The sequence below is a fragment of the Sceloporus undulatus genome, chromosome 2 (genome assembly GCF_019175285.1).
Source record: "Sceloporus undulatus isolate JIND9_A2432 ecotype Alabama chromosome 2, SceUnd_v1.1, whole genome shotgun sequence".
In the NCBI taxonomy this organism is placed as follows: Eukaryota; Metazoa; Chordata; class Lepidosauria; order Squamata; family Phrynosomatidae; genus Sceloporus; species Sceloporus undulatus.
This window is the reverse complement of record NC_056523.1, coordinates 293,111,612-293,134,480: the sequence shown is the minus strand read 5'-3', so window position 1 is coordinate 293,134,480 and position 22,869 is coordinate 293,111,612. Positions and strand designations below refer to the sequence as shown.

The following is a 22,869-nucleotide window of genomic DNA, read 5'->3' as shown; positions in this document are numbered from 1 at the left end:
GCGGAGAGTTTGTGGAATTCTAGAAGGAACCAGCAACACCTGCCAGCACATCTACAGTTACATTGGGGACATACATGACAGAAATAGTACCTCGTGAACATCTAAGAGACCGTAAGTTCACCACCTCAACTTTAAGACAACAAAAGCAGTTTTCTTTGCCATTCCCAGGTAATAAGAAATCTAGATAATCAATTTCATCCAGATTAATATTGAGCTAGGTCATCACCATCCACTTGAACATCTTGCCCAAGAATGAAATACTGAAAAATTATCTCCTAAACTGGAGAAGGAAGGCTTCTTCAGTAAAGGATACAGCACTGCCTTTTTAAGAACATGGAAGATACCACCTTCCTTTGGAGAAGTCTTTGGAATATCCAACATCCTGTTAATTCTGGATTTATAATTATTATATAACTACATACATTCTTCCATGCTTCACATTGAAGCAATATACTTTACATCTTCTTTGCAAGGCAGCTTTAAGTGTGCTTATTCAAGAGCTTTACATTTTCCCAGCTGGCTTAGTAATATGTTATGAGCATAATGACTATTAAATTTCCTTTAGATGGTGATTATGATATAACAAGAACAATGAAGCAAACATTATTTTGTAACATAAGTGTCGATGCCTTGTTAGAAGCCCATCTAAGAGAGGGTGCTGGTAACCCCCAGGCCCCAAAATAGAGTTGTCTCAAGTTCTCCTGTGAACACGTCTGTAAGAAATTATGTACCGTCTTTGCTTAGTTTATATTTTGTCTTTGGAAAACAAGTATTTTATAATGCTTTAATGGGGGGAGGGGACGTATCATGTTAGAGAAACTGGAAGGGTACCAACTGCATGTGCTTATTTCCACTTGTTTGTTACTTAAAATCACATGCTTTTTTTAAAAAAAAATACAAATGTCAGAAAATGGATTTTAAAAAACTTGTGAAGGCTCAGCTCCATCTGATGAACTAAACCTTTTCCATGGGGAAAGGCCATATACAATTAGCAAGTCCCTGACACCTCCAGGTTTTGTTTGGTTTTGGTTTTTAATCATCGAGCAATAGGAAAGACATCTGCCTGAAACCCTGATGAACTGCTCTGTCAAAGCAGATACTACTGGACAACATAGATGTAATGCCAGAAAGGGCTATATTTAGCCCCCATCATGTATTTTGGCAACCCCAGGAGCCTCAATTTGTGAGGGGACAGAATTGGCCTCGAGACCCTCTGAAGTTGCCCACCTCTGATCTAAATATAAGATAGTTCCATTTGCTTTCATGTGCATGTTGCAACTTGCTTTAGAGGCCATTTCATTTACCGTATATACACAATTGTAAGTCAACCTCATATATAAGTTGAGGGCAGATTTGGGGGCCAAAATTATGGATTTTGCCATGACCCATGGATAAGTCGAGGGTAAAACTTGGAGGCTCTTTCGGGGTGTGTATGGCCCGTTCTAGACGGGCCTTTGCCCCGCCCCCAGTACGTACTAGGGGTTGTCCGAGGACGCAGCGTCCAATCAGGCCTCACCCCTAGTACATACTGGGGGCGTAAAAATGGCGATGCCCTATACAGATGGACGCCGCCATTTTGATGTGACGGACACTTAGCGTCTGCACATCACGGTGCGGTTGTGATGCTGCAAGGGCGCCATTGGCACCTTGCGGCATCACAACTGCGCCGAAATAAGAACCCACTTTTTGCGGGTTCTTTTTGCTGCGCGGGATAGTTGTGCAGTTTGTCCGCTGTGGCTCCCTCGCACAGCAAACACGGGCGCCAGCAGAGCGCCAATGTGTGCATAGCAAGAGGGACTCTAATTGAGGCTTTTTACGTAAGCATTTCAACTTTGGCTTCTCCTTTGACTCCCCAGACAGCAACAGATGGCGGGAGAGGGACTCTTTTTGTTTGATTAACAGCAATCAATCACCCAGGACTCTTTCTGCTTGGCTCAAGAGAAAAAGAAATGCTCTCCTGACTGCATTGGGAAATCTGAAAGAGCTGCTATGATATAACCATAGTGACTTGTAAATAAGTAGACCTGGGATTTGGGGGTCAATTTTTGGGCATAAATTTTTAGACTTATAGACAAATATATACGGTAAATTGCGTGAAAATGTTTCTCTGTTTTAATTACAGTATATTGTTTCTAATACAGAAATATTTCAGGTGAATCTATAATGTGATACATATACCACTGAGCTTAACCACTTAAGATCATATGTATTCATTAAACTTTCTATGCTTCTGTTGTTGGAGTTATTACCTTTTGTTTAATTTCTTCAAGGAAACAATTCTTGGGGAAAAGAAGCTGCTCTTGCTTGACTGAGAATTGGGGATATAATTCCTTGGCAGATTTTTCCTGAACTTTCTCTTTTTTTAGCTGAAGGACACCATGATAGTGCTCTAACCCACATACTTTATACAATCATTGCTTTCTTAGGAGTTGCAGATCATAAGGTAAATAATACTGCAGATATAATATATCACTGAGAAAATGCACACTCATTGATGTTAGGAAGCTGAATTTTGTGGCAATAATCAAATTAAGTAGGGAGTCTTTTTAAGGAGAAACTTAGGGAGCTGGATATGTTTAGCCTAGAGAAGAGAAGGTTAAAAGGTGATCTGATATTTCGAAATATTTAAATATTTGAAAGGCAGCCATAGTAGATTAGGGTATGGAACAATGAATTCAAACTATAGGAGAAAGGCTTCTACCTAAACATTAAGAAGAACTTTCTACAGTATGAACTGTTTGACAATGGAATATGCTGCCTTGGAGTGTTCTCCTTTTGAAGTTTTTAAATACAGGCTGGATGGCCATCTGTCAGAAGTTCTTTGATTATATCTTCCTGCATGGCAGGGTTGGACTGGAAGGCCTTTGTGGTGTCCTCAATCTCTGTGATTCTATTATGTATTTGGATCATATTTACAGAGTATGGGAAAAAGAGATTGGAGAATACAAATTGGGATGTTACTAGCTAGAACAGCATGAACCCTTATGTTATTAATGGCTCTGTTCCAGTTTCTGGGGGTTGCCAATAATGTAGATATATTTGAAGGGGAATTTCTGTCTATACATTTATTTTTAATCTTGTAAAGGTTGGAAGGGTAGAAATTTAATAGTGGTCACTACTGGCAATATATATAAAGAAGATGTGAGATACTTGATACTTAGGGGGTGCTAATATATTTTGTCTCTTTCTTTACAGGGAGGAGTAATCTTGCTAGTATTAGCATTGTGTTGTAAAGTTGGTTTTCACACAGCTTCCCGAAAGCTCTCAGTAGATATTGGTGGAGCTAAACGCCTTCAAGCATTGTCTCATCTTGTTTCTGTCATCCTATTGTGTCCATGGGTTATTGTTTTATCTCTGACAACAGAGGTAACTATCATAGCAGCTGCTGAAAAGCAAACAACTTTACATTTACAGACTGGAACTAAAATTCTATTTTTAATAATGTATTTAAGATAAATAAATGGATAGTTTTAATATGGTTGTATATTTAAAAATCCACATTTTATTAATCAATTGCCTTTTCATTTTTACAAATCCCAAGGCAAAGGACTTAGTCTAAAAACCCAAGTGGAATATTAAATGTTATGGCCATTAAAAACCATAACTCTGTAAATGTATGGAACACCAGAAGACCATTTTAGGTTTTGTAAAGCTTTGTAAAGTTTAGAAATGAGATAATTTGGTGAAAATCTGTCGTATGGTAATTTTAAAAAAGCTCTGCTCCCATCTTCCCTGGAGATGGGATGCAGAACACAGCAAAGCTTCACTTGACAATCCCAGGTCAGGCAAGATTCTGTCTGGCTTCCTATTGAAGCAGGTACATTTAACCCAGGCCTGTTTGAGTATTACAAGTTAATACCAGCACCTTGAACTGTACCTAGAAATAAACTCTAAAGCAATACATATGAGAGAAAGCCAGTATTATGCTCTGAGATTTTGAAACAAGACAAGTTGCAGGTTCCTGCACTGGTTAAAACTCCCTATGTGTTTTGAAACACAGTTCCCTTTAGAGCATGCTAGAACATAGTGCCACTGTGCTGCCCACATACCACCCTAGTAATTATACACTCTGGAGTCCCTTCTAGCACATTCCATGCAAGGGGAAGGATGAAAGATGTTTGGTTTTTACCATTTCTGGCATTTCTGGACTGTTCATTTTGCATTTAGACAGTTGTGTGGGTTCCACATACATGATTCAGTAATTTCCAGTTCTGTTTTTTGTTATTGTTGTGTTTGGGGGGGTATTCATTTGTTGGTTTTGCTTTATTTTGTTTTGAGGTTTGGTGCACTTAACACATGTGACAATTTGGCTTGCAAAGATGCCCACATGTTTCATAGAAGATAACGTAGTAGTCATTATGCCATAATTCATGTTCTTTACAAAGTAAGAAATATACCTTGGATGCAGCCAGTGTTGACCTCTTACTGAAGCCAAGCAGTAATGTCAGACACAACCATTTTAGTCAGTTTAGATTTCATTGTTTTTAATACCTATATTAACTTTACCCATTTGTTTCAAGTTTATCACTTTTATGTTCTTTTATATTGTGTGTGGTGCATTTAAAAAAAAAGACTAGAGTGGGCAATGGAACAAATATCTTAAATTTCCTGTAGTGTAGATCAGATGTGGTCAGAAGGTAACTGTGGACCACTGATACAAAATGCCTGGTGGTTGTGAGGAGATAGGCCTTGTTTTGCTCTAGCAGGGTAGTACTTATATTTTTAAATAAGTGTGATCACTTAATACTGATAAGTTATTCCTAAACTGTTAAAACCTGCCAAATATGCCCTGTTGGTTTGTAACTATGAAGTGTATTTGATGGGCCATGCAAATTCTAATTGGGGGGAAACAATAAGAATGTCTTCCCCACCTCTGGTGTTAAGATCAGCAATGAATAGCTAGGCTGGCTCTGAATACAAAACCAGTTTTGCTGCCCCTTTTAAGTTTTAGTTTCTTTCTTAATTTTGTATTTTTTTCTTTGCAGAGTAAAGTAGAATCCTGGTCTTCTCTCATCGTGCCCTTCATAACAGTTATCCTTTTTGTAATGGTTTTGGACTTCTATGTAGAATCTGTATGCTCCATCAAGATGGAGGTCTCAAAATGTGCCCGTTATGGATCCTTTCTCATTTTCATTAGTGCTCTACTTTTTGGAAACTTTTGGACACATCCAATAACAGACCAGCTCCGAGCTATGAGCAAACCAGCACACCCAGAAACCACAGAGCATGTTATTTCTGGAGGAGTGATTGTCAGTGCCATATTCTTTATATTATGTATGTATTGTTTCTCCTTTCAGAGTAATAATAAAATATTACTCATCTGTTTTTCATATATAGAAATTCAGTATGTCTTGTTATGTCGATGATATGAATAGTATTTCATTGTCATTTTGCCAAAATTTACTGAAAATTCTTGATAGCGCTCTAGATAATACATGTAGATTTAGATGGGGTTAGAAGGAAGTGAAACTGGATAGTCTGAATGTGGTCAGCAAGCTGTACCAAGTGTTTTGTATTTGGACTAAGTTTATGTTCATTGTACATCTTCCCTCCCTTATTGAACCAGATGGCAAACTATTTACCATCTACTGCACACTCTGATGGACAGTTCATTGCCCATGGTGTCTCCCTGCCCATTTTAAAGGTTGCCCCATTTGCTGCTATGCTAGCTGCCCCAGAAATGTGATTTCTATGGGAGGATGTGGAAGGAATATACTATTTTTCATGCTGAATTCCATTTCTGAACATCTCTCAGAAGTGCAGTTTGGTCTAAACATAATTGCATGTTCTTATATACCACATTTTAAAAGAAAATTAGGAGAGTAGGGCAACAAATGCCCTACGGGACCACTCTGGGTCCCATATTGGAGGAAAGATGGGATGTAAAATAAATAATATATGACAACAGGATAGAATAAGGCTCCCAGGGGGTTAATGGGCAACCAGTGTAGCCCCTACTCCCAGAGGCTGACTGCTCCTGGTTTCCCTTAAATCAACTTCTGGCTTCACTTCAGTACTCAGATTCCTTTTGTGAGAATCCATGAAACTCCTGTTTGAAAAGTTTGTCCTCAATTAGCGTGATCCATTGGGATACCTTGATTTGGACCTGGGCCTTAGGTTTTGCACATTTTCCAAAAAAAAAAAAAAAAAAAAAATGAAGATAAGTGGGCATAGCAATTTAAGATGAAGTTTGGGGATTATCCAAAGTTTTTAGCATAAGAAACACAAAACAGTTTGAGGCCTTGAGTTGTATTCTGAAATCAAAACCAATACTTTTCAATAATGGTATGTCTATCAGCTAGTTCAGTTAGCTTATACGATCAGTGTGTTATAAAACCACTCTATTATAGGCTGAGTTTCCCTTATCCAGAATGTTTGGGATCAGAAATGTTTTGGATTTCAGAGATTTTTGGATTTTAGAATATTTGCATATTTTAGATTTTAAATATTTTATATTTTAAAATATTTGCATATACAAAATTAGATATCTTGGAGATGTTTTGTATACACCTTATTCACATATCCTGAAGGTAATTTTATATATAATATTTTTAATAATTTTGTGCATGAAGCAAAGTTTGTGTAGACTGAGCCATCAGAAAGCAATGGTGTCACTATTTCAGCCACACATTTGGACAATTTTGGACTATTTCAAAATTCCAGATAAGGGAGATTCAACCTGTACTGAATGTCTTTGGAGACTTATGTGTAGAGGAAATGCTTGTATTCTGATTGTCATACAAAATGCAAACAAACTCATTATCTTTTCAGCTGCTAATGTTCTCTCCTCCCCAACACGGAAGGGACAGAAAGGCACTCTCATTGGTTATTCTCCAGAAGGAATACCACTGTACAATTTTATGGGTGATGCTTTCCAACACAGCTCTCAATCATTACCTCGATTTATTAAAGAATCATTAAAACAGATCCTTGAGGAGTCTGACTCAAGGCAGATCTTCTACTTTCTGTGCTTAAATCTGGTAAGTGCCTAAACCTTGAGCAAAATTTTCTGGCTATCCAAGGATGGGAATAAATTTAGTTTTAACACCAAATGTGCTATATATGAGGGAGGACTAGGTGGAAAGACATCCCTGACCATCAAGTCCTACTGGTCAGTTTTAAAGGCATGATGATGTTCTTAAGATAATTCCTCAAAGTTGACTATTCAGGCTATGAAAGAAAGAAGTTACACAATCTCTGTGGCTAAATAAAAAGCCTGATAAAGTGGCCTGAACATGAAATCTTATGCTGAATTGTATCTATCTCAAAGGTATAGTTAGATGTCTTCCTCCCCTTTTCCTTCCTATGTAGAAACATACTAATAAGGCTTTCTCCTCAAAACTGCTATGGAGGAACTTGGTGCTCTATTTATTGAAATACAAAAACTCATGGCCAGAGCCCAAAGACCACTTAAGCCAGATCTGTGAATCCAGTGGTGATGGGAGGAAAAACTTAGCAGTTCTTTTTATCTTGATTGCTGTTTTATAGATGTTTACTTGAGAATAGTCTGTTGGCTTCATCCAAGATTACATTCTCACCTGAGGTCAGGAATATGTTGACTTTAGAAAAAATGATAGTGCCCAGGATTAGGGGTTAAACAGCTTTACCCCAGTTCAGTCTAGACAGTAATAAGAGTGAATCCATTCAACTTGTTTCCAACTAGAAAGGAGGCGACATTTTGTCCTCTCTTGCTCCAGATGTTCTGGCCACAGCCATTAGCCATTTTCCTCACCAGCCCTGTTATACCCACCTTCTTCCTCTCTCACTTTGTGAAATGCATGTTCTTACTAATAATGGCAGAAGGAGATAGACATCAGTACCTCCTTTTGCCATTATCACATTTAGATATAATGGGGCTATTTCAAAAGATGTTTAGATAAAATTCTGTTATAAAAGATGAAAGAGAGTGAAGCATTGTGTTAAAAACTTATCTCATTTTAATAACAATCAGCAAACAAAAATACATTTTCATATATGGTGTTTCTCCCTTTTATAGAAGCAAGTGTTTAAGATAGGTATTTAGAATGTAATTTTTGTCTAGAATGTGTTATATGAGTAGTATATGAATGTTTACATCATCATTTGTGAGAACTCTTTATCTATATGAAGTTTAAGTTGAAAAAGGGAGATCTTACAATACATCATGTTATGTTTTATTTTCATGAACAAAATCCAAAATTTTCCTCAAATTCGTTGCAGGCTTTTACTTTTGTGGAACTCTTTTATGGTGTGTGGACCAACAGTCTAGGATTAATATCAGATGGATTTCACATGCTTTTTGACTGTTCAGCTTTAGTTATGGGTCTCTTTGCAGCGCTGATGACGAGATGGAAAGCAACACGTATATTCTCCTATGGGTATGTCCACTGAATTTGTTACAAAGATATACAGTATTAATAAGATGCTGTCAACTGAGTCATCACATCCAGAGCTTGAAAAAATTACCATAACTCACAAATACACAAAATACACAAAACAGCTGGGCCGTAAGGGGAGATTCAAATCCCAAAGTAATTTTTCCAAGGTCTGGTAATGTCATTCATCAGAGGAAGTTGCTTTGGATCTAAACTATTTTATCTCTGTTGTCTAGTATTATTTAATATGACTAAAGGCCTGTGCACACAGTCCAAAAGATTCGTGTTCCCACTGGCCAAAAGGTCCTCTCCAGACAATGCAAACTCTTAGCCCCAGGTTGGAATCAGCCAGTCCGGACACTGATCAAGGAGTCCTGGGCTGATTTATGCCCAGAGGGGCCTTAATCCATTCCAAAAAGTCTGGCTGTTTGCCACAGAGTTTCTAGTAAACTCTGTGGTAACAGATGGCACACCAGAAGGCCCTGTATGCCATGTACCTGCTGCTACCATTACATCCATCCCCAAAGCCCCTGTCACAGCCTCTGAAAGGGGCACCTGTCCATGTGGGTGCAGCAAGGCACCCCTGCTTTGACCCTTATGGCCTGTGGCAAGAGCCTTCAAAACAGGTGTGGCAGCAATGTCAGGTGCAGGACATATGGTGGCAGCAGGCCTGTGTGAACACCCACCTATCAGCATGCTGGCCCAGGGACATGAGAGAGGGCCTTTTCTATGTCTTCCCCTAGACTATGGAACTCCCTTCCCAGGGAGACCAGAATGGCCCCTTCCTTGATGGCCTTCCACCAACAGGCGAAGATTTTCCTCTTATGAAAAGGCATGCAAAACAAAGCTTTTAAAGAATGGGCTAAGGTGTTATATTGTTTTAATGTTTTTTAAACATTTTATCTTTTTAAACTATTTGATATTTTACCATGTAATTTGTTTGAAATATTGCAGTAATTTAATTCTGTTTTAATGTACTATTTTTGTATACTTTTAATTGTACTTTTTTTTTTGAATGAATGAATGAATGAATGAATGAAAATTTATTTATATACTGCTATTCCTACATAGATCATAGCGGTTTACAACATAAAATGAAACAATAACAACAACATATATCCCCAACAGTGCAAACAAACTACCCATACTGATTAAAAATTATACAAGAGAATCTAAAAAACCATTATATTACAGTCAATTAAAACCATATCATTAAAAACCGTACAACAAAATAGCTGGATCGAATAATGTGCATCAAGGGAGGAGAGAAAAATATTAAGGCACATGGGGGAAAGCTTGATGGAAAAGATGGGTCTTCAAATTTCTACTAAATAGATCTAAAGAGGTGACTGAGTGGAGCTCATCGGGCAGAGAGTTCCAAATCTGCGGGCCCGAGATAGAAGATGCCCTCTGAGAAGATGAAGAATACCTTGACTTTGGAACTCTTAGCAGATGTTTTCCGCCCAATCTGAGAATGCAGGGCGGACTGTATGGGGAGAGACGGTCCTCCAAGTACCCTGGGCCCAAGCCATTTAGGGCTTTATAGGTAATTACCAACACCTTGTATTGTGCCCGGAAGCAAATGGGCAGCCAATGTAGATCTTGCAATATAGGTGTTATATGGCTAGTCCTGGAACATCCAGTGACCAGCCTTGCTGCCATATTCTGAACCAATTGTAGCTTCTGGGTTTGGTACAAGGGTTACCCCATGTAGAGCGCATTGCAGAAATCCAACCGAGAGGTTACCAGAGCATGTACCACCGTTTCCAGGTCTCCCCGGCCCAGGTAGGGTCGCAGCTGGCATATCAGCCGAAACTGATAACAGGTGCTCCTGACCGTCGCATCCACCTGAGATGTAAGGTGGAGCGACGAGTCCAGAAGCACCTCCAGACTGCAAACTGAGTCCTTCAAGGGGAGCGTGACCCCGTTCAGGACAGGTGGACAAATATCCATCCCTGGGCCAGGGGAACCTATCACAAGTACTTCCGTTTTCTCTGGATTCAGGCTGAGTCTGTTTTCCCTCATCCAGCCCATTACCGACTCTAAGCAGGCATTTAGAGGAGAGATGCCATCCCTAGTCACTGCATCAGTCGGAGACACAGAGAAACATATTTGGGTGTCATCAGCGTACAGTGGTACCCCGGGTTACGAAATTAATTCGTTCCGCGGTTAATTTCGTAACCCGAAATACCTTCGTAAGCCGAATTCCCATAGGCGCTAATGGAAAAATAGCTCTCTGCTGCCCTCCGGTGGCGGAAAATAGCGCCGCGGTTTTTTCGTAACCCGAAGAAACCTTCGTAAGCCGAAGCAATAAATCCCTATGGGATTTTTTCGTATCCCGAAAAATTCGTAACCCGGCGCATTCGTATCCCGGGGTACCACTGTACTGATAACATCGCGCCCCATGTCTCCGGATGATCTCTCCCAGCGGCTTCATGTAAATGTTGAATAGCATGGGAGACAAAATCACTCCCTGAGGGACACCAGATGTTAGGGCCCTCTTATCGGAACGACAGTCCCCCAGCTGCACCATCTGGAATCTACCTGAGGTAGGAACGGAACCACTGAAGCACAGTGCCCCCGATACCCAACTCCCCCAGGCGTTCCAGAAGGATACCATGGTCAATGGTATCGAAGGCCGCTGAGATGTCCAAAAGCGCTAACAGGGACACGCTACCCCTGTCCATGCCCAGACGGAGGTCATCGACTAAGGCGACCATGGCAGTCTCAACTCCATAGCCCGCCCGAAAGCCGTTTTGAAATGGGTCTAGAAAATCCGTTTCATCCAAGATCCTTTGAAGCTGGAAGGCAACCGCTCTCTCGATCGAATGATGTAAGCCGCCCTAAATCCCAGTCTTGGGAGAAGTGCAGGATATAAATACAGTAAATATAATAAGAATAATAAGAAAACAACAACAACAACACCAGGGACAGGATACCTTGGGCTTGGTCTATGTTAGCCTACCCATCTGCTCAGACCCTAGATACGTTTCACCAGGATCTTCAGTTGTTGTTTTGTTTTGTTTGTTTGTTTGTTTTGGGGAGGGGTTTACATAATTTACTGCCTTTTCTCCCTAAGATGGCAATAAATAAATAACCTGGGTCATTCCACCAGCAAAGTATTCATTCTGCCACAGAGCTATAATTCCTTCCTCATCCTTTGCACTTTTTGCATTATTGTGGATGGACCAGCATTGTATGGCTTGGCATAATAAACCTGCTAAACATGAACGGGAGTAATGTATTTCCAGGTGTATGACAGAAGATATACTCTGGAGCTGCAAGCAGTCTTAGTCCCTGTAATATGTCCCAAACTGTTCATTACACACATCTTCCTATAAGCTTCCACTTGTTTACCACAGCATGTCCTGACTGAAAATTGCATTTCAAAAGATTGTACTCCACTCCATTACTAGGCAACTTGTGGCCCTTAAAATTTAGTCCACATTGTTGGCTGTGCTGCCTGGGATTGATAGGCACTGCAACCCAGTAATATTTGGAGGGCCATTAGTTGCTACTGCTTCAGTCTTTTTAAGTTCAGACATGCAAGGTTGTTAAAGCAATCATTTTATGTTAATTTCCAGTACTCAGAAACTCAACACAAGACCATTTTGAAGCTAGTCTTGAACCTTTCTGATATGCCTTGGTACTCTTTTATCCTATTCCATTCCCAAGGGTCAAGATAAACTCTTAAGATCTTGCTGTATAGTCCACCTGTTTCTATTCCACACAATAAAAGTTAATTAGTATTACTTTTGAAGATACCTCACTTCCTTTCCCATTTTCTTTAAGAACCAACATTTTTCCTTGTACACAACAACAACAACACAGCATTGTTCCTTCAGTTTGGCAAAGTCATTTTCATTCCATACCATTAAAGATTATATAGTTATACCATCAGGAAGCCTGCAAATCAGCCAAAGGCATATAAATATACCTTATATTTGTTTGCTTTTTCTTGATCAAATGATTCTGGTTCTTAGCAGAATAGTTTGGGGCTTTAAGATAGTTTGGAACATTGCAGCAGTATTTCCTGCTTATTTTTATTTCTTTCTGAATTGCAGGTTTGGCCGTGTAGAAATTCTCTCTGGGTTTATTAATGGCCTTTTCCTCATGGTAATAGCTTTCTTTGTCTTCATGGAGTCTATGGCCAGGCTGGTTGATCCTCCAGATATTGACACAAATATGTTGACCGTAAGTTTGACACTTTATTTTCTATTAATATTAAATTTATTTCTGCTAAGCATATTAACCTATGGGGTAGAAAAAAGGATTCAAGCACTGCTGGCGCTCTTTTCATTTCATGGATGTTACTCTAAGATGGTGCTGTATGAGGGAGAATAAACTATACTTGGCCAGAACGAAATTCCCACAGCCCTAAAAATAAGCCTTTTCTGGTGTGGCAGATATATATAAAGTTTGTTAATGCTTATCCTCTTCTGAAAAAATTGTGATAACAAGGGAATGTATTCATCTGAATTGATTGTGTTTGCCAAATTTGAATACAGTGGTACCTCGGGTTACGAAATTAATTCGTTCCGCGGCTAATTTCGTAACCCGAAAAACCTTCGTAACCTGAATTGCCATAGGCGCTAATGGAAAAAAATAGCTCTCTGCTGCCCTCCGGTGGCGAAATAGCGCCGAGGTTTTTTCGTAACCCGAAAAAACCTTCGTAAGCCGAAACAATAAATCCCTATGGGATTTTTTCGTATCCCGAAAAATTCGTAAGCTGGGTAATTCGTATCCCGGGGTACCACTGTAGAATTATGTTCTTACAGTGTGGATATATCCAGTTTTTCTTATTGTGGAAACTCCTGCTTTCTACAGTAGCCTCTGTTGCTGTAAGGTGGCTCAGAAATAGACCTGTCATTGACTATAAACTGACTAATTTTTCACCCTCAAATCATTTCTAAAAACTATCTGGCAGGTAGACTGTTATGTCAAACTATGTATATTAGTGCTACTTCCAGTGGTGGTGTCTATATACTGGAGCCAGCCCATGAGCCATTCAGTTCACTAGCTCAATGCTAGGGAATTCTAGAAACTGTAGTTTTGGGAGACATTTAGTCTCCCAAAGAGACTAAATGGGAAACATTTAGTCTCCCATTAGAGAGCTCTGGTGTCACAATAAGCTACAATTCCCAGGATTCCCTGATTTCTCAGAAGAACAAATACATTGCTATGGGGAGCAGCTTTTACCCAAGCATGGCTTCCCATCACTCCTCTTATATCCCCGTGTTGAGGAAGCTTTGTTCTTCCAGATTTCATTAGACTGCAGTTACCATCATCCCTGACCACAGTCTTTGCTGATCAAGGCTGATAGAAGTCAGATTCCAACCACATCTGGAGTGCCATAGGCTCCCTGCCCTTGCTATACATACAGCTTTCTTAAGCACTATGATGTAAAGTTTTAAAGATATTTTTCTGTCCCTTTGTGCAGCCTGTCTCGGTTGGAGGATTGCTAGTAAACCTTGTTGGTATCTGTGCCTTTAGCCATGCCCATTCCCATGGACCTTCTCGAGGAGGATGCCATGCACATGAACACAGCCATTCACACCATGGCCACGGCCACAGTCATGGCCATGGCCATTCTCACAATGACTATGGGCACAGTCATAATCATGGACACTCACATGGCTCATCAGGAGGTGGCATGAATACCAACATGAGAGGTAAGCCAAGGCAATAGATTCCCCCCCCCCTTAATAATTCCTTTTGTTGGGAGTGAGGAACAGTGTGGAGAAGCAAAAGACTGGACAGTGATTCACAGAAATACTATGGAAAGGTCTGTACTCGCAGTTTGTATTGGGCAAAAGCTGAATTATGCTGTTTTTTGGTAAGTGTATCTACAGCTGAAGAGGAGCAAACAATTTGTTGATGTGTTTTTAATAGTGCTTCTAACTTAAACCTGTTTTTATATTAGACTTGACAATTAAACTTTTGGTATTAATCTGTATTTTGTTATTGTTAAGTGCTTTGAATGCCTTTTTTGGGAATGGAAAGGCAGATAGAAGTTAAGTAAGTAAATCCAGGATGGCCAAAATGTTGCTTGCATGCTGCACATGGCCCCAAGACCATTTTTAGAGCCTGAAGGTGAATTTTGCAGCATCCAAACATCTTCTTACACCCCGAGACTAGTTGTGGAGGTGGAGTTCCCCCCCCCCAATCACAGCAACCGTTATTTTTTACTCCAGAAAAATGGAGAAAAGTCACTAGGACCAGCAGTTTTGCAACTTTCAGCCACTACCAAATTCAGTTGTTTTCTCTAATTTTTACATGTTCTGGGCTTGTTCAGCCCATGCTGGATCTCCAGGATGAAAAATTAGTTCTTCAACTCCTGGAGTTTGTCTATCCTTGAAATAAAAGATCTGCTTTTGTTTTGTTTTCCTGGTTCAGGAGTATTTCTACATGTCTTGGCAGACACCCTTGGCAGTGTTGGTGTGATCATTTCGACAATACTCATTCAGCAGTTTGGATGGCTAATAGCTGATCCCCTCTGCTCTCTCTTTATTGCTACATTGATTTTTCTCAGTGTTATCCCACTGATAAAAGATGCCTGTCAGGTACTGTTGTTGAGGTTGCCACAAGAACATGAAAAGGCTCTGCACATGGCTTTAGAAAAGGTAAGAATTTTAATAATAATAATAATACTATAATAATAATTCTATAATCTATAATAATAAGGTTTTATTTATATACCGCCCAATCACTGGGAACCGAGCGGTTTACAATAGAGGGGATAACAGACAGTTCCCTGCCCACAGGCTTACATCTAAAAGACATGACACAAAAGGAGAAGGGAAGTTGAGGGGGGAGGGGATCAAGTCCAGCATCTTCTCTCCCTCTGAGGCCTGGACCAAGGCAGATGGACCGGAGGGAGGGCTCTTCTTTTCAGGCTAGCCCCTGATGGTACTGGGCCAGCCTTCTCTCTCCTCAGAGGCCGAAAAGATGACGTTAGGGAGGGAGGAGCCTCTTTCTTCAGGCCAGCCCCTGATGGACTGGGCCAGCCTACTCTCTCCTCAGAGGCCGAAAGATGACAGTTAGGAGGGAGGAGCCTTTCCTTCAGGCCAGCCCCTGATGGAACTGGGCCAGCCTTCTCTCTCCCTCAGAGGCCGAAAGATGACATTAGGGAGGGAGGAGCCTCTTCCTTCAGCCAGCCCTGATGGAACTGGGCCAGCCTCTCTCTCCCTCAGAGGCCGAAAGATGACAGTTAGGGAGGGAGGAAGCCTCTTCCTTCAGGCCACCCCTGATGGAACTGGGCCAGCCTACTCTCGCCCTCAGAGGCCGAAAGATGACAGTTAGGAGGGAGGAGCCTCTTCCTTCAGGCCAGCCCCTGATGGAACGGGCCAGCCTACTCTTCCCTCAGAGCCGAAAGATGACAGTTAGGGAGGGAGGAGCCTCTTCCTTCAGGCCAGCCCCTGAGGAACTGGGCAGCCTACTCTTCCCTCAGAGGGCCAAAGATGACAGTTAGGGAGGGAGGAGCCTCTTCCTTCAGGCCAGCCCCTGATGGAACTGGGCCAGCCTTCTCTCTCCCTCAGAGGCCGAAGATGACAGTTAGGGAGGGAGGAGCCTCCTTCAGGCCAGCCCCTGATGAACTGGGCCCGCTCTCTCTCCTCAGAGGCCGAAGTGACAGTTAGGGAGGGAGGAGCCTCCTTCTTCAGGCCAGCCCCTGATGGAACTGGGCCAGCCTTCTCTCTCCTTCTCTCTTTTCTGGTTTCGTTCCCATTTTTTCACATATGTCTGGATTCCTAGAGAGTGCTTACATTCTACTTTTATTTTCTTAATAATATTCATCATTATCGATTGCAGTGTGATGGTAATTAAAATCCTTTTAGGATGAGTCATGTTTGGCGATTTGTTCACTGAAAGGCTGGAACCTATGCAATAACACATGTGGTGAGATAGGTTATGTTGTTCTGGGCAGAACCAGATGTAATTCTTACCAGTTTGGACACTTTTCCATTATGATTGTAAACCAAGGTTCAGTTCTATGCATGTCTGCTCAGTACTAAGGTACGGTAAACCAGTTTTCGGAACTGCAAACAAAAGCTCACTTCCATATAGCACCTTCCCAGATTTTAAATATCCTCTTATCACTAACAACAGAAGAAATTTCAGCTTCATCTCTTTGGTGTGCATTTGGGTCACAGTTTCCCCATCCCTGTCCTAAGATATTCAGATAAACTGATTAAATCACTTGCAAAAGAGCGGGATATGAATTGTGTGGCCTGCAATCCTTTGGGGGATACTGTATGGATTTTGGGGCCCCAACCAACCTTCCCAGGTCTTGGCAGCTCCCCAGAACGTTTTGGCCAAAAAGGTTTGAGGAGTTAGCCAAAAAAACATTTTAATGAAGTGCCATACCAAGCTGTAGCCCCAAAACAGCCACCCTCCCCTAAGAACCAGGAAAATGATTGGAAATGATGCATTTCTGGTATCCAAAGTGGTGCCCAGGACAATGCCCTACAGACCTCTGCAGGAGCCAAAATATCAGACAGTTTGACCATCCAAGCTCTGGAGTATTAAATACATTAATTGATGAAGATGTTCTAATGCTACATCCCTCAAATGTAATGATTGTTTTGGAATTTTGTAAGTTAGCCTAGCCATCCAGAGTGAATGAACTCTTCTATTCAATATATTACAAATTCTGTTATTACATAATTGTTGGGGTGTTTTTTTTGCAGATCCAGAAAATTGATGGTGTAATCTCCTACAGAGATCCTCATTTTTGGTGTCACTCTGCTAATGTTGTGGCAGGCACTATACATATCCAAGTGATGTCAGAAGTGATGGAACAAAGAATTATACAGCAGGTAACTTAGTGTACCCATGTATTACCCACTGACATTTTTCCTGGTTTCTCCACATAATTGTACAGTATATATGCGTATTTGTTGTTGTTGTGCTTTCAAGTCATTTTGATTTATGACAACCCTAAGGTGGACCTATTATGGGGTTTTCTTGGCAGAGGGAATTTACCATCACCATCCTCTAAACCTGAGAGCATGTGACTTACCCAAGGTCACCCTGTGGATTTACATGGCCGAACGGGAATTCAAACCCTGGTCTCCAGAGTCCTAGTCCAGTGCTCAAACCACTACATCACACTGGCACTATATATGCGTATCCAGAAGCATAAACCATATGTAATTGTTAATTGCCCTCAAGTCAACCTGGACTAATAACAGCCCTATGGATGAGACATCTCCAAGATCCCCTGTCGTCCACTGCCCTTCTTAAGTCTTGTAGATTCATGTCCACGACCTTCCTAACTGAGTCAAGCCATCTGGTTTGTGGCCTTCATATGCAAACTATATATAAAAATAGATACCTAACATAAGATTTACTGATTGCCATCTCTATGGTTGTAGCTCCTGGATGTTGCTCATTTACTCAATGTTTGTGCTCTAACAGTTAGTGAAAGCCCATATTGCTTCACTTGAAGGATGGTTTAACTTACTTAGAAATCACATCCCACTATTTGCTTCATTAAGGTCTTTGAGAGCCACTGAGGATGCCTTTTTAATTATGCCTTATGCCATCCTTGCAGCAGGTTCAAGCAGGAAAGGTGTAAAGCGGTTGTCTTCCTCCTCCCCCAGTTATGAAATTTCCTTTCACTAATAGCAGAGCAGTAGACCCTCTAGCTCTCATATCTTGTTGAACTTCAGCTTTCATTAATTTGGCCAGCCTGATGACTGGTGAGCTGTGACAAGAGTAGTACTTCTTCATCATCAGGAGGGCTAGAGATTCCCCCACCTCTGTGTTGCAGACTGTGTTGAGCCTTCTCAAGTTAACCTTCAGAAGCATTGTAATCCCTACATATATTAGACAAATATGGAAAGAAAAGCAATAGCAAGTACATTTCTATACCACTTATCAGTGCACTTAAGCACTCCCTAAGCGGTTTATAATGTCTAAGCCAGTAATGGCGAACCTACGGCACGCGTGCCAGAGGTGGCACTCAGAGCCCTCTCTGTGGGCACATGTGCCGTCACCCCAGCACAGAGTTTGTTACTAGAAAGCCAGAGGGACATGGCACTTTGCAATAAATAAGTGGGTTTTGGGTTGCAGTTTGGACACTTGGCCTTTAAAAGGTTCACCATCACTGGTCTAAGCTAATTGCCCCCAACAAGCTGGGTACTCATTTTAGTTAGCTCAAAAGGATGCCAGGCTGAGTCAACCCTGAGCTAGTATTGAACTCACAACATTGTGGCTTGTGAGTAAGAGGCTGCTGTACAGGAATTTAACCACTGCGCCATCAGGGCTCTTTGAGGATGGGGGAAATTAAAACAAATTTTGCATTTTGTTCATTTTTGCTTGGGAGATTTATTTAATTATTTAATAAATTAGGCTTGCCTTTCTCCAAACATGGGTACCAATGTGGTGTACAGCATTTTAAAAGCACAATACAATTTAAAAACTGTTCTGTTCTTCCCCAGCATGGTTTCTCAGCTGGCCATTTTTTTTGATCCTGTAGTATATTAGCAAAGTAGCAATAGCACTGTACATTTTTATATGGCTTCATAGTGAACAACGCTCTCTCTAAGCGGTTTACTTAGAGCTGCAAAGAGACATTTTCTGAAGATTTAATGTCCATATTTTCATTTTGTTCAGGTTTCAGCAATTCTGAAAGATGCTGGTGTCAACAATTTAACAGTCCAGGTAGAAAAAGAAGCCTATTTTCAGCATATGTCTGGCCTCAGTACAGGGTTTCATGATGTCCTTGCTATGACAAAACAAATGGAATCCATGAAATACTACAAAGATGGCACTTACATCATGTGATTTGGAGCTACATCTGTTGGTTCATTATCTAGATGTCATCAGGGGAATTTGCACATAAATGTACAGAAACATGTATATTATATATTTGGATTTTTAAGAGGGGCAAAGGTATTATAGCATTAAAACATGATCAAGAGGTTTAAGAAGCAGTGATACGATTGGAACATATGCTGTATATGTGGAAATGATGGCAATGTAAAAATACTGTATTTGGTGTCTATTAAAACAAATTTTGCTATATAAGTGTGGATGAGCACAAATATATTTCACACTTTCCCCAGAAAGGAATACTGAGCATTTCTCTTCCATCTCAGATCTAAAGGAAATCATTTTAAGTTATAATGAAACAGATAGACTCCAAAAACTATTTCTACAAAATTAATTTGAAGTACTGCTGCTGTATGTGTATTTACACATAAAGGTTAGCTGCAAATAGGTTTTTCAGAGTTCATTAAATACAAATGAATCTGTACAATTTTATATTTATTCCATTGCTGTATATAATCCTATTTTCTAAGCTCAACTTTGTAAAATGAAGGTAATAGATCCTACTATTTGAAAATTGTTAGTGAACTAATTTTTTTAAGAGAGAAAAAAATCTTATATTGGCAATAAGCCAGGGAGAAATAAAAGTACGTCTTTTTTGTTGGTACACTCCTATGCTTCTGTTCAGTTGAAAAGTTGAAAATTTTATTTGAACCACTATGTAAAATAAACATTTTATAATTTTTATACATCTCTAGTGACATATGATTACTGAAACTACAATCTCAAACATTTGATCTGTTTTATAGGATAGAATGATAAAACTCTGCTATCCCATATAGCATCTTGGTACCCTGAATCACAAACAGTGTGAAGAAATTGATGTCAAACTTAACATGTTGTTCGGGGGGGGGAGATGCAAAGTTGGAACAAGTTCAGAGGCATGTGGCAAAGATGGACAGCAGTATAGTAAACACTTCCAATTTCCAAAAGGGCTATAAAAGATATTTGGTCTGGTGTTCTAATCTAAGTTAACAGGACTAGACTACCAGTAAGTTCTAGGATGGTAAGAGTTTTTGAGTGAACATTAAGAGAAACATTTGACAGAGCAATCTGATGAACCACTCAATTGAAGTGATGGCAGATTCTACTGGGTGACCTTTCAGTAGGAGCCAAAGAATCTCTGTGGAATGCTATAGCCTGGCTTTCCTACATCATGGAAGGAGATGGCCTAGACCAGCCTTCCCCCACCTGGAGCCCTCCAGATGTTTTGGGCTACAGGTCCCATAAGTGCCCTAAGCAGGGTTAATCAGCATCCAGTTCAAAACATCAGGAGGGCCCAAGGTTAGGGAAGTTTGGTTTGGATCAAGGACAAGAATCATGTGGGACTCCAGATGTTGGATTATACCTCCTAGTTGCCTTTGCCAACACAGTTAAATGGAAAATGCTGGGAGTTCCAGCCCAACAATATTTGGAGGCTCTCTTTATTTCTGCCTTTGGCCTAGATTTTCACAATTCTCTCTTGGAGAAACAGTAGTGGGGTCTCTATAGCAGTTCATATGGTGATTGTAAGTGTAGCATTGTATTTTACATGAGCCAAAGGTGTGATCCCCAAAATGCTGATTAATGTGTACTACAGTAAAATCCTTTGCAGAACTAAACTTCATTGAGCTCTGTGGGATTTAATACCATGTAAGTGCATATTGAAGTGGCAACCTTAGAAGGAAAAATATCTAGAACCTTAGTGCTTAAGATGCATTTCCACGCTGGGAAAAAGCATTTCCTGTTGATTTAATTATGTAATATAGAATGGGCAGGCAAGATGCAGCCCTCCAGATGTTGGATTGTAACTCCCAGCATTCCTCACTGCTGGCCAGGACTGATGGGAGATATAGTTTCAAAACACTTGTACTTTACTCATTCCTGCCACAGAACTCCCACCATAGAGAGGAGCAATCACAGCTATAAAGTAAACATATAAATGGATTTATAACCAAGTCACCCCACAGTGAGTAGGACTAGGGATACCTGATTCAAATCCCTGTTCTTCAGTATAGCCACTGAATGAGCCTGAGCCCATCACTATCAGCTCAGCCTAATGTTGCCCAAATGCTGGGGTCCTGGAAGGCCGCCCACAAATCAATATGCTTTAGGGCAGGGGTCGGCAACCCCCGGCCCGCGGGCCAGATGCAGCCCGCGGAGGTGGCAGGACTGGCCCCAGCCTGGTCCTGCCGCTGCTGCTGCTGCCTCCTCCTCCTCTGCCCCAGGCCGCACGGCCCTCCTCCTCCACCACCACCGCGCAGAGGAGGAAGAGGAGAGCCATGTGGCCTGGGGCAAAGGAGGTAAAGGGGGAAGCCCCGCACCGCCCTGCCCGCGCCGCCCTCCCTGCCTCCCTGTGCGGGCCCACGCCACCCACCTCCTCCTCTGCCTCCTCCGCCCCGCCCCCAGGCCACGCGGCTCATGGAGGAGGAAGAGGAGGAGGGGGAGGAGAAGAAGGAAGAGGAAGAGGGAAGAGGAGAAGGAAGAGGGGGGAGGAGAAGGAGGAAGAGGAAGAGGGGGAGGAGGAGGAAGAGGAGGAGGGGATAGGAGAAGAAGGAGGAGGAGGAGGAAGGAAGAGGTGGTGAGTGGCCAGAGGCCTCAAGGTTTTTTAAATTTTTATTTTGGGTGCTTTTAATGCTAACAAGTCTCCCTTGTTGTTGTTTTTTGGTGGTGGTGGTGGTGGTGGTGGTGGTGGTGGTGGTGGTGATGATGATGATGATGATGATGATGATATGAGTCAGCTTGAGAGGCATGCAGGCACTGTTTCAGAAGCCGAGAAAGTGTCACCTTCCAAAGTGTGTTTTGGGTGCTTTTAATGATAACAGGTCTCCCTTGTTTTGACAGTGATAGTGTGATGGTGGTGGTGGTGGTGGTGGTGGTGGTGATGATGATGATGATGATGATGATGATGATGATGATGATGATGATGATATGAGTCAGCTTGAGAGGCATGCAGGCACTGTTTCTGAAGCCAAGAGAGTGTGACTTTCCAAAGTGCCTTTTCTGTGTGTTTTTGGTTCTTTAATGGTGATATTGATATCAGAAAGCCTCTGAGGCAAGGCCAATGTAAATTGCTGTGATTTTTACAAACTCATGCGCAGTGAAGAAAAACCAAAGTCCCTTGACCAAAGTACACACTTCTGAGAAGTACACTTGGTGCAAGAACGGTGAAACCACCTTGACATGTTCAATATGCATAGCCATGTTAAACCATGCTAAGTGTTCAACCCAAGGGGTTTGGTTATGGAATAAGCCTCTGAAGTATGCAAGAGGCCACGTTAAGTAAAACCATGTGAAATGCACAAATGTGCTGTTGTGTGTGTTTTGGAATGAAGGTTGGGGGTGTTTGGCCAGAAAGGGACCAAGGAGGAGAGGGCGGGCACACGCCTCCTCCTCCCCGCGGGGCTTCAGTGGAAGCTCCGCCCCTGGAGGGTGGAAGCTCCGCCCCTGGCATGCGGCCCCGCCCTCAGAGGGTGGAAGCTCCACCACCCCCCGACTTGTCCGAGGGACAGCAACCCAGCCCCCGGCTCAAAAAGGTTGCCTACCCCTGTTTTGGGGGATATCACCTTCACATACATTCTGCATTTTTTTGGGGGGGGACAGTATTCCTTTTGGGGGACCACTTGCATTCACATAGGCCCTGTATTTTTGGGGGGACCACTTGCATCCCCATCCAGCCCACATTTAGGGAGGAGAGACGCTG

The 22,869-nt window shown here is 41.5% G+C and overlaps 2 protein-coding genes across 3 annotated transcripts in view; one reads left to right on the top strand and one right to left on the bottom strand.

Annotated features, from left to right (window-relative positions):
* The window catches only part of SLC30A5 (solute carrier family 30 member 5), a 29,930-nt gene extending 10,054 nt beyond the window's left edge, over nt 1-19,876 (top strand). For both annotated transcript variants that reach the window (XM_042450125.1, XM_042450126.1), the window contains 10 exons: nt 2,367-2,443; nt 3,196-3,366; nt 4,986-5,274; nt 6,772-6,980; nt 8,200-8,357; nt 12,419-12,548; nt 13,795-14,026; nt 14,751-14,977; nt 17,042-17,170; nt 18,972-19,876. In XM_042450125.1, the coding sequence (XP_042306059.1) occupies nt 2,367-2,443; nt 3,196-3,366; nt 4,986-5,274; nt 6,772-6,980; nt 8,200-8,357; nt 12,419-12,548; nt 13,795-14,026; nt 14,751-14,977; nt 17,042-17,170; nt 18,972-19,142 (1,793 nt within the window). In that variant the 3' untranslated portion in view covers nt 19,143-19,876. The remainder of the gene's footprint in view (nt 1-2,366; nt 2,444-3,195; nt 3,367-4,985; nt 5,275-6,771; nt 6,981-8,199; nt 8,358-12,418; nt 12,549-13,794; nt 14,027-14,750; nt 14,978-17,041; nt 17,171-18,971) is intronic.
* THBS4 (thrombospondin 4) overlaps nt 1-22,869 on the bottom strand; it is a 553,455-nt gene that overhangs the window by 307,980 nt on the left and 222,606 nt on the right. The gene's annotated exons all lie outside the window — the stretch shown is intronic.